General features: G+C 47.9%; 1 protein-coding gene across 2 annotated transcripts; it reads right to left on the minus strand.

The window, feature by feature from the left end:
* Positions 1-1,945: 1,945 nt before the first annotated feature.
* Positions 1,946-13,084, minus strand: LOC4816565 (microtubule-associated protein futsch). 2 transcript variants are annotated; one of them, XM_033381136.1, is made up of 7 exons: positions 12,561-13,084; positions 11,866-12,047; positions 11,315-11,806; positions 9,936-11,250; positions 3,302-9,893; positions 3,135-3,241; positions 1,946-3,072 (listed from the first exon to the last, which is right to left on the minus strand). In XM_033381136.1, exons 1-7 carry the CDS (start codon positions 12,784-12,786, stop codon positions 2,597-2,599), a joined length of 9,390 nt encoding a protein of 3,129 aa, XP_033237027.1. In that variant the 5' UTR covers positions 12,787-13,084; the 3' UTR covers positions 1,946-2,596. The 2 variants fall into 2 exon arrangements, with proteins under 2 accessions (XP_033237027.1, XP_001356088.3); XM_001356052.4 differs by having other exon boundaries at positions 3,302-11,250.
* Between the last annotated feature and the right edge of the window lie 1,672 nt (positions 13,085-14,756).

Below are 14,756 nucleotides of genomic sequence, written 5' to 3' on the forward strand. Positions count from 1 at the left end.
TGCATGAGGCAACTGGATTTTACGGTCCACTGGCTTTTAATAATTAATCTGACTATGTTAATTCATCAAACTAGTACAGATGTAAAAATATTTCATAATTAGTCGAAGATAAAACTAGTATACAAAATTGCAGGTCTCTTAGCACCTTTAAGTGGTGCACCCAGATGTTTTCTTTCAAATAGTATATGGGATATACATAGTATGTACTGTACAAATGGCTCTTTGTGTATGAATATTATGAATATGAATATAAAAAAGTGTGCTTCATAGGAAAGATTTTCTAAATGTCGGAAATAATTTAAAAATTGATTTTGGTATTCTTTTAAACATAAATTTTGCCACATCACATACTAATGCCATTAAGCAAATAAGGTTTTCAGCTCAGCTCTGATTTATATTGCCTCCTCTATGCAAATATAGCTATACATTTTTATGCTAATGCCACCGCTATAATGCACTACGGAGCAGATGTTAAATTTCCAAAGTTTTCACCTTTTTTTTGGCAAACATTTCGGAGTGCGAATTTTAATGCGACTTTCTAAAGCCGATTAAATAACCTTCAACACAGCTGTCAAACCATGGGACAAGTCGAGTAATATTTAAATTTTTAAACATTTTAGGCATGTGTTTGGGAGGTTACGGTGGGAGACCAATTAGGGGGTACTTTAAGAACTGAGCCTTTAGAACACGAGAATGGAGAACCTTATTTCTAAATGCCCATTTAGAAATAATTTTAAAAACTTAATGAAAAGAAATTCTAGCCAATGGGAATATAAAACCTGTTTTCTTTTTCCTCTACAATTACTTGTCGCCAAGTACTTATGCCAAAATAAATCTTGGTTAATGCCACAAATTCTTAAACGACCTTTAACGACTATACTAACACTTTGGTAGCCTCAACAAAAAATCCCTAGAGATCCGACTCATTGTCACAGCAAAAAAAAACCATAAGTTGTTTTGGATTGGCAATAAATCCAGCGATGAGATAGAGGAATTTTTTGTTAGGCTATGAATAGAAAAATCCCCTTTAAAGGAGTGTTTTTAGGATGTGCCAGTCATAAAAAAACATCCCAAAATAAAGTATATTCCTTTCTTATATAGAGAATTGCAGTCGATCTTCCATATAGCGTATCTCAACCGGAATTCGTTACACGGAAAATTCATAGTATAAAAATCATTCTTAAAGAATATAGCAGCAATATTGCAGTGTTCTGGAAACAATTGGTTATATATAAAACTGCGTCGTAATAAAATATCAACAATTGTATATTGGAGTACAAATTAAAAATAAATACAAAAACAAAACAAAAAAGTACCGAAAAAATAGGAACAAAAGTAGAACCCAAACATAATTTTAGGTGCGTACTAGTGGGGAATGCTAAATGGATAGGTATAAGATTAACCAGTATTTAAAGTATATATTAATAAATTAGTGACTATATCCAAAACAGATATATTTATAATACTTTCTGAAGTCGCAAAGGAAAAAGAATGCTAAAAAGGTACTTTAAACCCATTAAGTGCCAATGGGTATTTAAATATTTAAATGATGAAACTTCAAGAATTTTATCGACTCACTGATGAAAGATACCGAAATATAATTATTATTTTAAATAAAGAGGAAAAGATGGTTCTACAAGTAGAATTTTTAAACAGCATAACTTTACGGGGTTTACCTACAAAAAATTCCCCTCTGAAAATATAATTTTATAGCGGACTGAAAAATGCAAGCGCAATCGTGTTATGGTACCAAAGGCAAAAATATCAGGCAAATCGCACGGGTCGTTGAGGATCGGCCTCTGATGGGTTGAACAAAAAGAAACACTTCTATATATATTGTTATATTTTGTAACTAATGATAAATAGTTTTATTTTTGCTGTTATATTAATACACGGTTGTCGGTTGTCCTCTTTGATTCTAGTATACCATGATGATGTTTTTCTGTTTTCTGTTTAAGGAAAATTTAATTTGTTTAACATACAGCAACCACACATTTTATCGTATCATTTGTTTAGTTAATCGTTAGGTTAATCACTATAATTAGTTTACAATGTCAATTGCGTTACAAAGATTGCGTTTTGTATATATGTATGTATGTATATCCATCTATAGCCTATGATTTTCTCGTATGATTCCATTTATTTATTATGTATATTTTGTAGGTGTTTTTTAGTTTTTAATGGTATGTATCATATTTAACTTAGTGGATCGAATAATATACAGCTAAATGTAAAATACTAGACGTAGTTGATGGTTTCTCTAAGAGCACAGAAAGTAATGACGCGCAGGGGGGAAATAAATTAAATTGGAAATTGGATTGGAAATTGTAAAGAGAATTTTCAATTTCCAGGCTAAAAAAAAATTGAACGAAACGAACGTACAAGTTGAAAAGACAGGAAACTCTTCTCCTGGGGTCATATGACCATTTATATTGATTAGGTTTTAGGATTCAATTTCTAATAAGTGGCCTAAAGCAGAGGTTAGGCTGCCTCCAACATCCTCCTCTATACACGTGTGTACTATATCGTCCCTTCCTTACAGGCTACATTTATGTACAGTATCTCTCGTTTATTTTTAGGCGCCCAGCGGCGCTTGTTATGTGTCGTAGTCGTCCTGCTGGGAGCTAAAGTAGCTCACCAAGCCACTGAACTCTCCCACAGCCGGGCCGCTGGCCACTGGCGGCGGTCCACTGGTGTCGTGCGCCGAGCCAGAATCCTCTTCTGCAATGACCGCTGGCGAGCCAACAGCTCGCGCAGCGGCCGCCTCAACCACGCCGACGGCCATTGGGGACTTGGCTATGGGGGGATATGCCTCCAGGGTCGTCAGTTTCTTGCTCGTTATCACCGATGGCGGTGGTGGCTGTGGCTGCGGCTGCGGCTTGTGGCCTATTAATTCCGCGGGTGGCGGTGCCGGAGCGGGAGCTGGGGACTTGCCACGCGTCAAAGCGGACACCGAGTGGTTTGTGGGCGTCACGGGGGGTGGTGCACTAACTATCACCGAACTGGGGGCTGCATGGGCGGGTGGCGTGGTCAACGGAGGCGGCGGATAGTAGCCATACGGTGGATAGCCGCCTAGAAAGACACACAGAGATTAGATAACCTTCTGGGCGACAGAGCCACTTCCATCTACTTACGTGCTCCTGCCACATAATCCACGGAGCCGGGACGCATATTACCAGGGGGTCCTGGGGGTCCAACACGAGGCGGATAATTGGGATTGCCATAAATGGGAGGACCTCGGCTAGAAAATACAATGGAAATGATCACAACATTCCTGCATTCAGAGCTCGAAAGCACTAACCTGTAGGGATTCAGATGAGGAGAGGCATGTCTCGCTGGGGGCGGTCCTGAACCGTAGACTCCTCCCAGTGGCGGGCCACCATGATGTTCCGCTCCGTGCATGTACGGGGGACGCGTATTGGGCGGCGCCCCACTGCTGGCCGTCGACGTGGGCGGTGGCGCTCCCCGCAGCGGTGGCGGCTGTCCATAGGTGGGACGCATGGCTGAGTGGGGTGGCGGCAAGCCGGGTGGCATTTGCGGACGCAGCAGATGACGTGGTGGACCCGGCGACGAGGCAGGGCCTACCCCAGATGATGGCGAACGAGATCCCGGTGCAGATGTGGGCGGCGGAAGCGGTTGCCCGTAGAAACGAGCCAGTTCCGCGCTGCTGGGATACATCCCGGTGGGGGGACCGCGCACATGCGGATGGGCTGACAGATGCGAGGGCATTCGCGTGATCACCGAGGCCTGCGAAGAGGCGGCAACTGTTGTGGGAGGAGGCCCGTCTTCATGGGGTTTAAATAGCTGCGCGGGCACTCCCTTAATCTTGTCCACGGGAGGAGCCGGTATTCCGGGTGTCGTCGAGGCAGCCGTGACGGCCGCTGCAGTCTGTTGCTTCTGCAGTTGATCCCGCAGAGGCGTCACCTTTTTCCGGCGTCCACGCGGCTTGCTATCCACTGGAGGAGGAGGCCCAGCAGCCTGGGGCTCGGGGGCACGCACTGCAGCCTGTTGCGTGGCCACAGTGGCCTGATGCATCAGATGGGCCGCTGCAGCCGAGGGCATGGACATGACTAGTGGCAAATGCTGAGTAGAAGGCGGTGGCGGTGGATAGTTCCCGCGACCCAGGGGCTGGCCGAGGGGAGCGGACAGGGCGTTCTGCAGCAGCTGCATGGCCTGTGGGGGCGGCACCGTCTGCGAGAGATGACGCTGCAGCATGGGATGCATCCCGTGTGGCGGCGGCAGCAGGGATGCAGGTGGCCCGTGCTGTCCGGGCCCCGGAAACTGATGACGCAGCAGAGGCGGATGCATGGTGGGCATGGGCAGACGCTTCCGATGCGGCTCCTGCAGTCCCGACGGCGGGGCAGCAGCGGCATGAGGAGCTGGCGGAATCGGGGCCGCCTCTGGGGGGGCGGACACTTTGCTAGCCTTCGCCTTGGCGGGTGTCGTGCGCAGCACCTCCTCGGGGCCGGGCAGCTCTCTGGCTGCCGCTGCACTGAACTGCTCCTCCTCTTCGACCATCCGGGCAATGGCATCCTCCATGTCCTCGGGCAGATCGGCGTCGTCCAGCATCATCTCGGCATCGTCCAGCTCCTCCTCCTCCTTGTCGTCCAGGTCGCCAATCGCCTCGCCCTTGCGCTGCAGATAGTCAATGTCCAGGACTTTGGCCTGACGGATCACCGACAGCGGCACTGTGGACAGGGAATCCCCACCAGCTGGGCCCTTGCTGGGCGTTCGCTTCTCCGGTCCGCCACCGGGGGGCACCTGTCCTGGAGCCGCTCCCTTGATGGGCGTCAGGCGGGGCGTGGCCGCCAGCTTGGCTCCTTCGGCGTTCTTTTCGGCCAGCATCCGTTTGATCTCCTCCTGCTTCTGGATGAACTTCTGTCGCTCCTCGGGCGGTGTGTCGGGACGATGGACCCCCGGCTTGATGCCGCCGTCCGAGCTGTCGTCGTCAAAGTCCTCGATGTAGGCATAGCGACGTCCTCGCGTGCGTGTCCTCTCATCTGAAGCGGCTCCCTCGTCCTCGTCGGAGGAGGGCGGCTTCTTCTTCTTGGACTTGCCTTTGCCCTTGCCCGTCTGGACGGTGGAGGCACTGGGCTTCAGTGGCTGTGAGCGTGGCTGCTTGCCCGAGCCCTTGCCGGAGGTCGGTGCCCCTTCGTCGTCGTCCTCATCCTCTTCCTCCGGCTCGCTTTCGCTTATGTCATCGTCGGAGTACTCCAAACGCTTCGGTTTCTTTGCCGGCTGCACGGGCTTCTTCAGTTTCGGGGATTTTCTGGCTATTCCCGCGGCCGAGCTGCAGCTCTTTTTGTTGGTTTTCTTCTTTTTGGATGGATGCCAGGCCCCATCTTCGCTCTCGCTGGTGGTGTCGTCGCACAGATCCGCACTGTCCATGTTTTCGGTGAGCTCTGAGCCATTGTCCTCGTCGTCGTCCGTCTCGGTTTCCGTGTAGTCGGAGTCCTCCTTCTTTTTCTTCTTGGACTTGGGCTTCTTTTGCTCCTCTTCGCTTTCGTCGCTCTCCTCCACCACGAATTTGCGATCCTTGCGGCGCTCTCGAGCGGCTCTTCTGGCCGCCTTCCGCTGCTTCTTGCCGCCCCTCGGTCGTCTGTACATCTCCAGGCTGGAGTCCGAGTCATCGGAGGCCGACTGGGAGGTGTCCTCGTCGGTGTAACTGGAGGTCTTGAAGTCCTCATCGCTGCCATGATCCTCCTCGGAGCTCACATCGAGTGTAGTCAGCTTTCTGGGTTTCTTTTTCGCTGGCGGCTGCTTCGATTTGCTGCGCTTGAGAGGAACTTCATCGTCGTCGTCAGAGCTGCTGCTCGATTTAGCTGCTTTTTCCTCCTTTACGGAGGCAGGAGCCTTCTCCTCGGGCTCCTCCTCATCCTCTGGCAAGTCATCACGTCGCGCCTTCTCCTTGTCCGCCTCGATAATGGTGGAAATGTCTTTGCCACGGCCAAGATTACCCGCTCCGGCCGCCTCATCCATTTCCTTTTTGAGGGCAGAATTGATCAGATCATCGTACTCGTTGAGGCGATAGCTGACATTGATCTGCCGTCGCTTGCGCAGCTTGTAGATGGGCTCGTCGTCCGAGTCCGAGAAGCTGCTGCTGTTGCTGCTCGAACCAGAGCCGGAGGCACTGCCACCGGACTGGCTCTTGCCGGCGCCGCTGCTGCAGTCCGAGTCGCCTCCACGGCGTCGTCTTGTGCCGCGTTTGGCCGCCTTGCGATTGCTGCGCCCGTCGCCGCGTCGTCTCTTGGGTTTGTCCGCCTTGCTCTGCTTGCTGGCCACCTCGTCGCGGTCATCATCATCGTCGTCGTCGTCATCGTCGTGGCCCACCGCCTTGGAGGCCTCACGATCTTCGGCCAGCTTCACGGCCTCGCGCTCCTGTCGCTCTCGCTCGGCCACCTCAGCCAGACGCTTCTCCTGCTGCTTGTGCGCCACCATCTGATCGAAACGCTGGAGCTGCTGTTCCAATGCCACAATGAGATGCTCCTGCTGGCAGGGCGGACAATGCCAGTCGCCCTCGGGGATGTAAAACAGCACCGGGGACAGGCAGGAGCAGTGATAGCCCTTGTTGCAGTCCGGCGTATCGCAGAGGAGTATCCATTCGGGATGGTCCGATTTGCCGCACTCGTTGCATGCCTCGTCCGCATCGTAGTCCTCTTCGTTTTCCTTGCGCACTGTGCGGGCACGCTTCATGGGCACCACCTGGGACTCATCTTCCAGCTCCGACTCCGGGGAGAATTCATGATCCGAACGGAAGAGCGGAGACCCAGGGTCCGTGTCGTAGTGCGGTGGTTCCTCTTCCTCCTCCTCGCTGTCCGCCTGTTGATCCGAGTCCGAGGACCAACCGTCTTTGCCCGGCAGCTTCTTTTTCTTCTTTTTAGCCTCCTCCGCTTCGCTGGCCTCGGATGACTCGTCCTCCTCCTCCTCGCTCCTCGAAGGCTCTGGGACCGTAGGATCTGTTTCTTTTTGGGCCTTCTTCTTCTTCTTGAGCTCCTGCTTCATCGACCGCAGGGCCACTTCCTCCTGCTTGCGGCGCTCGGCCTCCTCCTTGATCTTCTGCTGGGCAATGCGTCGCGACTGACGCACTGGCGTCTCAGAGTCGACACATTCAATGATGTTCGTGGTGTCCACATCTCGCTTCTTGCGCGGACCGCGTCCACGTCCCACTGGCTTCGCAGCTGCTGGCTCTTCTTCCTTGGTTTCGCTGACTTTTGACTCACTTTCCAGGGGATCCATATCGTTGCATTCCTCATCTAAGGGGTCGTCTGGTTCCGGGAGTGCCTGCTCCTTGAGGGGTTCCTCTTTGAGGGGCTTTTTCGGTGAGGGTTCCTGCTCTTTGAGGGGTTTTTTAGGAAGAGGTTCCTCATTTTTCACTGCAGTTTCTGTTTTTATTTGAGTCTTCAATTTGGTAGCCACTTTGGGGAGCTCTTCAGTATCCTCATCCTCCTGCTCTTCGTCGGATTCGTGCTTCACCTCTGGCTTTGCTTCTGGCATGGGTTTCTCCTTGGCTCCTCCGCCGCGCGTTCGTTTGGGTTGCGGCAGTTCGGAATAAACGACTGCTGCCCCACCCCGACGCCCTGAACGACGAGCAGAGCCTTCAGGAGGGGAGGAACTATCCTTCGAGGGCAGCGGCGGCGTTGACTCTTTGACTGGAAGACTTTGTGGTGTCGATGGGGTCTTCTCTTTGATCTGGGGTGGCACTGGATCCTTTTCTTTCTCTTGCACTGCCACTGGTGTCTTCTCTTTCACCTGTGCTGGCACTGGAATCTTTTCTTTGACATGGGCTGCGGTTGGCGACCTCTCCTTGACTGCCGGTAGCGTTGGAGGAGCCTTCACCATTGTTGGCGGTGCCACTGGAGCCTTCTCTATGATTGGGATCTTCTCGTTTGCTGGTGGCGGTGACGTTTCCTTAGCCGAGGCTCGTGATGGCGACACAGACCTTTTCTTGGCGGGTGGCGGTGCCTTCTCCTTTGCTGCTGGCGGCGAAGGAGCCTTCTCCTTGGAAGGAGAGGGTAGCACACCCTTATCCTTGACTGTGTCTGTCGCCAAAGCTTTCTCCTCGCTTGAAATTGTCGCCGAAGACTTCTCCTTGGCTGGCGGAGACTTTTCTTTAGATGGAGGCAGCACCAAAGGTCTCTTCGTGTCTGGTGGCGGAGACGGATCCCTCTGCTTGATAGGTGGTTCGGACACAATCTTCTCCTTGACTGGAAGAGAAGGCGATGGAAGCTTTTGCTTGGTTGGAAGATGCCCTTCTTTGGCTCGTGCCGTCTGATCCGCTTCTTCCTCGATGTCCTGCTCGTTGTTGCGTTTCAATTTCTCGCTAACAGCCGGTGGTGCCTCGCTGCCCGATGATTCCTTGGAATCCTTGGCATCCTCGCTGCTGCGACGCTTGCGTTGACGCTCTTCCAGGACAGCAGGTGGCGGCGGTGCAGGTACGGGAGGAACTGTGGGCGCTACTGTTTCGCTATTCGTACGCTTCCTGGGTATGGCCTCCTCGTCGCTCTCCTCCTGCCGCATCTGCGTGAGCAGGTTCTTCTTCAGTGGCTTTGTTATTGGCGATTTCTTGGGATGACTGAAGGATGTGGCGGCTGGAGTAGCTTCTCTAATAGGCGGTGGCATGCTCTCCGGCAGAGTCACAGTCGTCGGCGCTGGTTCTGTGGGCTTATCGGGCACCTTGTCGGGCTCCTTTTCTGGCAATTTTTCGGGCAGGAACTCTGGCACCTTTTCGGGCGTTTTCTTGAGTTTCTTTTCGATAATCTCGGCGAGCGTTGGCTTCTGTTTGGTCACGGGCGCCTTCTCCAAGTGCCTCTTGGGAGCTATAATCTTGCGTCGACTGCGTGGATCTTCTTCGCCGCTGGAGGAGGTCGTCTCCTCGACCAGTGTCTTTTGGGCCTCAAATTTGCGACGTGCCTCCACATTTGAGCTCTTGGGGCGCATCTTAATGCGTTTTCCACCCACATCCAGATCATCCAGGGCATCAGCATCTTCCTCCTCGACCTGCTGGGCATCCACTTCGCTTTCGGAGGTGGATGGTCGGACGGGAGCGGGCGCAAAGTCATTGAGACGTCGCTTGCGGTTGGGCAGAACCGACGACGGCTTGATATTGGTTGATAGAGCGAGTTTAGGTACAGATTCTACAGCTGGAGCTTCCCCTGTCAGAGATTTGCCTTCATTGTTAGGATTAGGGATTGGGGCCTTGGAAGTGCTAGGCAAATCACTTTCTATATTTTCGGATGGCTTTTCTTTACCGTGAGAACCATTATTGCTAGTTTCGGACTTCTTTTCGGTTGTAGCCGGTTCGGTAAGGGGTTTAGGCGGCTCTTTCAGGAGCATAACCGATTCGGGGATGGTTTTAGGCTGCTCTTTGGGAGGCATAACCGCTTCGGCGACACTTTTAGACTGCTCTGTGGGCATAACCGTTTCGGCTACGATCTTAGTCTGCTCCTTGGGCGGCAATGTGGAATTATTGTCTTTTGGAAAGGTTTTTCTGCTGTTTAGAGGCAGAGTCCCATCAACCCTTTCCTTAACCGGTTCTGGGGATGTTTCCTCAGCCTTTATGGACTTTTCAGTATCAGTTTTGTTCAGGCTAGTGGCTGTAGGGGCAACAGATTCCTTCTCGTTGCTAGTTTTCACTTTGGAATCATCTGAAATCTTCTTGGAATCCTCCACAAAGGTTTTTAAATCACTTTTAACCGTTTCGCAATCTTTCTCAACCTGTTTTTCCCCATCTATGGCTTCATTTTCGGTTTGTTTTGCATTGTTTTGTTCCGTTATATTCGAAATAGCGTTTGCAGAGCTTTTAATAGCTTCAGAAGTGCTTCTAACTGTTTCAGGGCTGCTTTTAGGCGTTTCTGAGCTGCTCTTAACCGATTTAGCACTGCTTTGAATCGTTTTAGCACTGCTTTGAATTGTTTCAGGGCTACTTTTAATCGTTTCAGGGCTGCTTTTAACATTTTCAACACAGATTTTGGACGATTCTAAACTGCTTTTAGCCGATTCCTTATCAGTTAATAAAGGTTTAACGACTTTGGAGACCTCAATTTCTGTTGGAACTGGCCCATTATCGTTAGCAATTGCTTCAGGTTGAGTTTCCTTGGTTTCATTAGCGTTTGAGCTGCCTTTAGGACTCTTAATGACTTCCACAGACCCTTTGCTGCATGCCGAAGCTTCTTTCTCTGGAGTTGACTCATTTCCCGAGTGATTTTCCAACTCTTTTTCATTTGTATTATTCGCTTTGCTTTCTTTAATGTCATCTTTTAGTGTTGTTGCATTTTCTTCGATTGCTTTGGAGATTTTCTCATTCGTTTCAATCACTTTGATCTTGTATTCTGGCTGTTCTGCGCTCGCTGCTTCCTGGGGCTCTTCATCCCCAGCTTCATCTGAGATTTCCTTTCTTTTGTTGTCCGTTTTGGCTGCTGCCTCCTCTGCGGTTTGGGGCTCCTCCTTGCGGTCACTGCCGTTGCGTGGTGGTGTTCCCTCTCTGGTGCTGGTGCCTTCTCTCTCCCCGTTGGTCTTCTCCTCGTTTAGACTATCGAAAATGCTTCGTTTCGCTTCCTGCTTTGGTGTTTGCTTAATGGGACTCAGCTTCAGGCAGCCGGGTTCACCGAAAAAAAATGTGGCCTTTGGCTCAGAATGCGTTGGTGTCGCCGCTGTCGCCGCCGCTGGATCTTCCGCAGGAGCTTCGTTTTTGCCATTTCCCACGAGACACTCGGCGCCACTGCCCATGCCCATGACATGGATGACAGCCTCCTCGATGGCTTCACTCAGCTCCAGTACATTGTCGTCCGTTTCGTGATCGAAATTGTTTAGGAAAATGCCATCGTTCGGGTACGGAGTGGCATCACAGTCGCTGCCTGATCCCTGGCCGCTCACCGTCATGGTGGGCTCTTCAATGGCTTCGCCCACTTCGTCCTCGTCTTCTTCTTCGTCATCCTCTTCGATATCCGCTGCAGCACTGTCGATATCGTCATCATCATCATCATCTCCACTGCCCTCCTCTTCTTCGGCCTCATCCAGTTCCGAGTCCTCATCTTCCTCCTCCTCGCCCGATTCGGCATCGTTTTCATCCTTTGTGCTTTCGTAGCGGCTTGGTTTCTTGATGCGTTTGGTGTCCAACAATGTGGGCCGATGTTTCTTTTGTTGCTCCTCCAGCGATTCTGTGGGACTGCGCTCCACATCCTCAATGGAACGTTTCTTGGCAGGAGCGGGTGAGCAGCTGCCTCCCAGTTTTGTCTGTGTGATGAGCAGTGGCTGAAAAACAAATCGAACATAGAATAAGGTACTGCCGATTCAAGGCACTATCTAATATACTTACCTTGACCCTTTTGGCCTTTTGTTCGTCTTGATCGGGAGAGCGCAGTTTGATCTTCAAATTGGGCACCAATTTCGCTGGCTCCTGCTTGATTTGTGGCTTCGCCTGCTCCTCGTCCTCTTCCTCTCCCTCGCCATCATTGTCGTCCTCTTCTTCCTTCTCCTCGGGTGGTGGGGGCTTGGCAGGGCAACTATTACTGCTGCTCGTGTCCTCATCCGCCTCGCCAATATCCTTGGAGGGCAGCACCACCTCATTGCCACGCAGCCTGGCTATTAGATTCACAAATTCATCCCTATTGGTGGCCACCACCTGCCAGATCTCCTCATCCAGATGCTCCTGATAGATGCGCAGATTGCAGTCATCATCCTGGGTCAACCAGTAGGCGTGCCCCAGTCGATCACGACCAATAGGCTCCGATCGCAGGGTATTGGAATTCTGCGTGAGTATGTGGGCACGAAATTTGACATTGCGCTCGAATTGGCTCTCCAGGAGTTCCTAAAAATGGTAAGAAATTTTAGATATATGGTATATTGAGGGGTGGGGATTGATCTTACCCGAAATATCCTTAGTTTGACTTTTAGGCTGGAGTTTTTATAGCCAAAACGTTCGATTTCCCAGGCATCTTGGAGAGAATATCCGAAACAGAATTTACTGAGCGCCGATTCCCAGCTCTTCTCGTGCACCGTTTTGCGGGTCTTTCGCAGGAGTTTGATATGCAAATCCTTCAGTTCAGGAACTTTAATATGAGTACAATTTATTATTATTTATTATTATTTATTATTATTTATTATTCATTTAATTCTCTTATTTGTTTGTGCAACTCTGCAACGATTTCTCTTTCATTCACAAATGCAACACTGCAGCTCGCTCTCTTTTACTGTTCTCACCTCTCTCTCTCACTCTCTGTTTTACTAATGCACTTACTTCACCGCGATCTCGCTCTTACTGCTTTACTAATGCAATTACTACACAAACACACTTATTACAGCTCTCTCTTTCAATGAGTGTTGTCAAAAGAGAGAGCAAAAATTAGCTGGAATTTCCCAAGCAATTACAAATTATGGACAACACACAAATTTCTCATGAAAAGCCACCTCAAATGTATGCAGCTTTTATATAACTTGACTAATAAAGTTTTTCGTTTTGTTAAATTTAATTTGTAGAAGCAAAAACGCTGATTCAATTCTGCTCTCGTTCTCTCTCACAAACACACATAACACTTGACACTCACTCACACACTTGCACTCACCTTCATCGTTGTTTGTCAACCACTCCTGCAAATGCTTAAAATTCGGCAAAATCAGGCCCAAATCTTTGGCGAATTTTTGCAAAAACGCACAAATTACTGCAAAGTCAGGATCATTTGCACATGAATGCAGTGTAGTGCTCAGGGCATCCTCATCTTTACATTCCTCTGTTATTGCCTCTGTTGGTATTGTGGTCGCCGCTGCAGCCGTAGCTGAGGACGCCGCCATTTTTCATGCGTCCCCGAAACGGACCGAGAAAATTTCTTGTAGCACACGAAAGAAATCTTTGGGTATATACTACACGGATAAAATCGAATTATTTACACTAAAATGACATGGCATTTGTCTAAGTTTTAAGCGTTTTTATTGCACATCACTGTATTGCATCAATTTGTCATATTTGTGAATCCAAATTTGTCCTTTTACATATTAAATTCGTGCTTTAAAACAAAAGAAAACAATTCGGTCGCTCTTCAACAGTGTGACCGCGGACTTATCGACAAAATATACTGTCCGACCCTCAGAAATATAGCAAAATAAAGCGTTTAATTTTAAAAATATGCCATAAATATACTGACGAGTTCAAGTTCTATTATACATATTCCTCGTTTTTGATATTCCGTGGAATATTACTAGATATATAGAACATTTAGCCATGCGCACATAATTTTATACGATTGATGAATTAATTTTCTACCTAACTGGCCTATTCTTAATACTTGCTTTTATTGGATTTCTATATGCCGTCGAAAATGAAATTTAATAGATTGATACGGTCGCAAACTCTTTAACAGTGTGACCGCCGACCAATCAATCAAATTTACCTCAGAAATATACCCAAATATACGGTCTCATTTTCAATATATACCTTAAATATACCGATGAAAAACCGAATTGAGCCCACTTAAATTCCCATCTATTTAAACTGGATAACAACTTGAGTTAATACGGTGAAAATGATAAAAATAATAATAACAGTAATTACTCTTGTAGATCCATCCTATCCATTATCTTTACTTAAGCAAAAGATCACGGCATCTTTCACCTGAACTGCGCTAAAATTCATCAAGATTAATAATTTTCGTAGAGTTTATAGATAAGCTTATTTTAAGTACTCTTATTTATTGAATTGTGTCTAAAATAAGGTCTAAACTTAAAAGGTCAACAAAAAATTGAATTAAAAACGTAAGTAAAACGATTGAAACGTAAGTGTATATGGAATGAGTCTAGTGTTGTGTTGCTCATGAGTGAGTGAATAAAAAAGAGTTGTTCACTTAAGAGAGCAACTGAACATGTTCCTTCGAAACTGTTATTTTTTGTTCACTTGTTCTTTTTTGCTCACTTGTTCTTTGTTGCTCACTTGTTCTTTGTTGTTCACTTGTTCATTTTTGCTGACTTGTTCTCTACTCACTTTTTGATCAATTTTGCTCCTCAAAGGGCATTTTGCGCTCTGGCAGTTGTTGCTCATATTTGCTTTTACTTTACACTTCTTGTATCACCGGCAAAACTGTTTATTCTTTTGAAAATGCAGTATGTCGCTAATTCGAAGTATATTCGATACTTCGAAAGTTGCAATTTTTTTTTAGTTATTAATGTTTGGTTAAAATTGAAATGTAACGTATTTTATTTGTGTTAAAATCCATGGTGCTTAGTGATCTGTGCGTGAACAGTGAGCAAGTGAGCATGTGAGCAATCTAAGTGCGCGCGTGAGCATGCGAGCAGTCTAAGTGAGCAAGTGAGCAATATGAGTGAGTTTACTCACTTACTAATAAAGAACAAGTGAACATGCTCACCAAAATGAGCAATTTTTTCCCAACGCTAAATAAGTCTCATTGTTGCTACCAGCGATGCCAAAAAAAAGATACGAAAGTTGGCAGGTCTGCAAAGATAGCCAGCTCTAATAATGTGCGTGTTTTTGGGGTATATAATATATTTTGCTTTATTGTAGGTATATTTCCGGTATATCGGTGTATAATGGTATAGTTAATAAATTTTATCAATCCATTAAATTTAATTTGTAAAGATATATTAAGGAACATAGGATATAGAAAGATTGTTTATTTTTTTATATTAGCTGTCTCAAATGCTTCCCTGTATCATTTATTCATTCACTTTGAATCAATTCCAATTTGGCGCCAATAGGGGGGTTATAAATCTGAGGGTGAATTTGCTTGCCGTTTAAACACCATATCTAGCCC

The sequence above is a fragment of the Drosophila pseudoobscura genome, chromosome 4 (assembly GCF_009870125.1).
Source record: "Drosophila pseudoobscura strain MV-25-SWS-2005 chromosome 4, UCI_Dpse_MV25, whole genome shotgun sequence".
Classification (NCBI taxonomy): Eukaryota; Metazoa; Arthropoda; class Insecta; order Diptera; family Drosophilidae; genus Drosophila; species Drosophila pseudoobscura.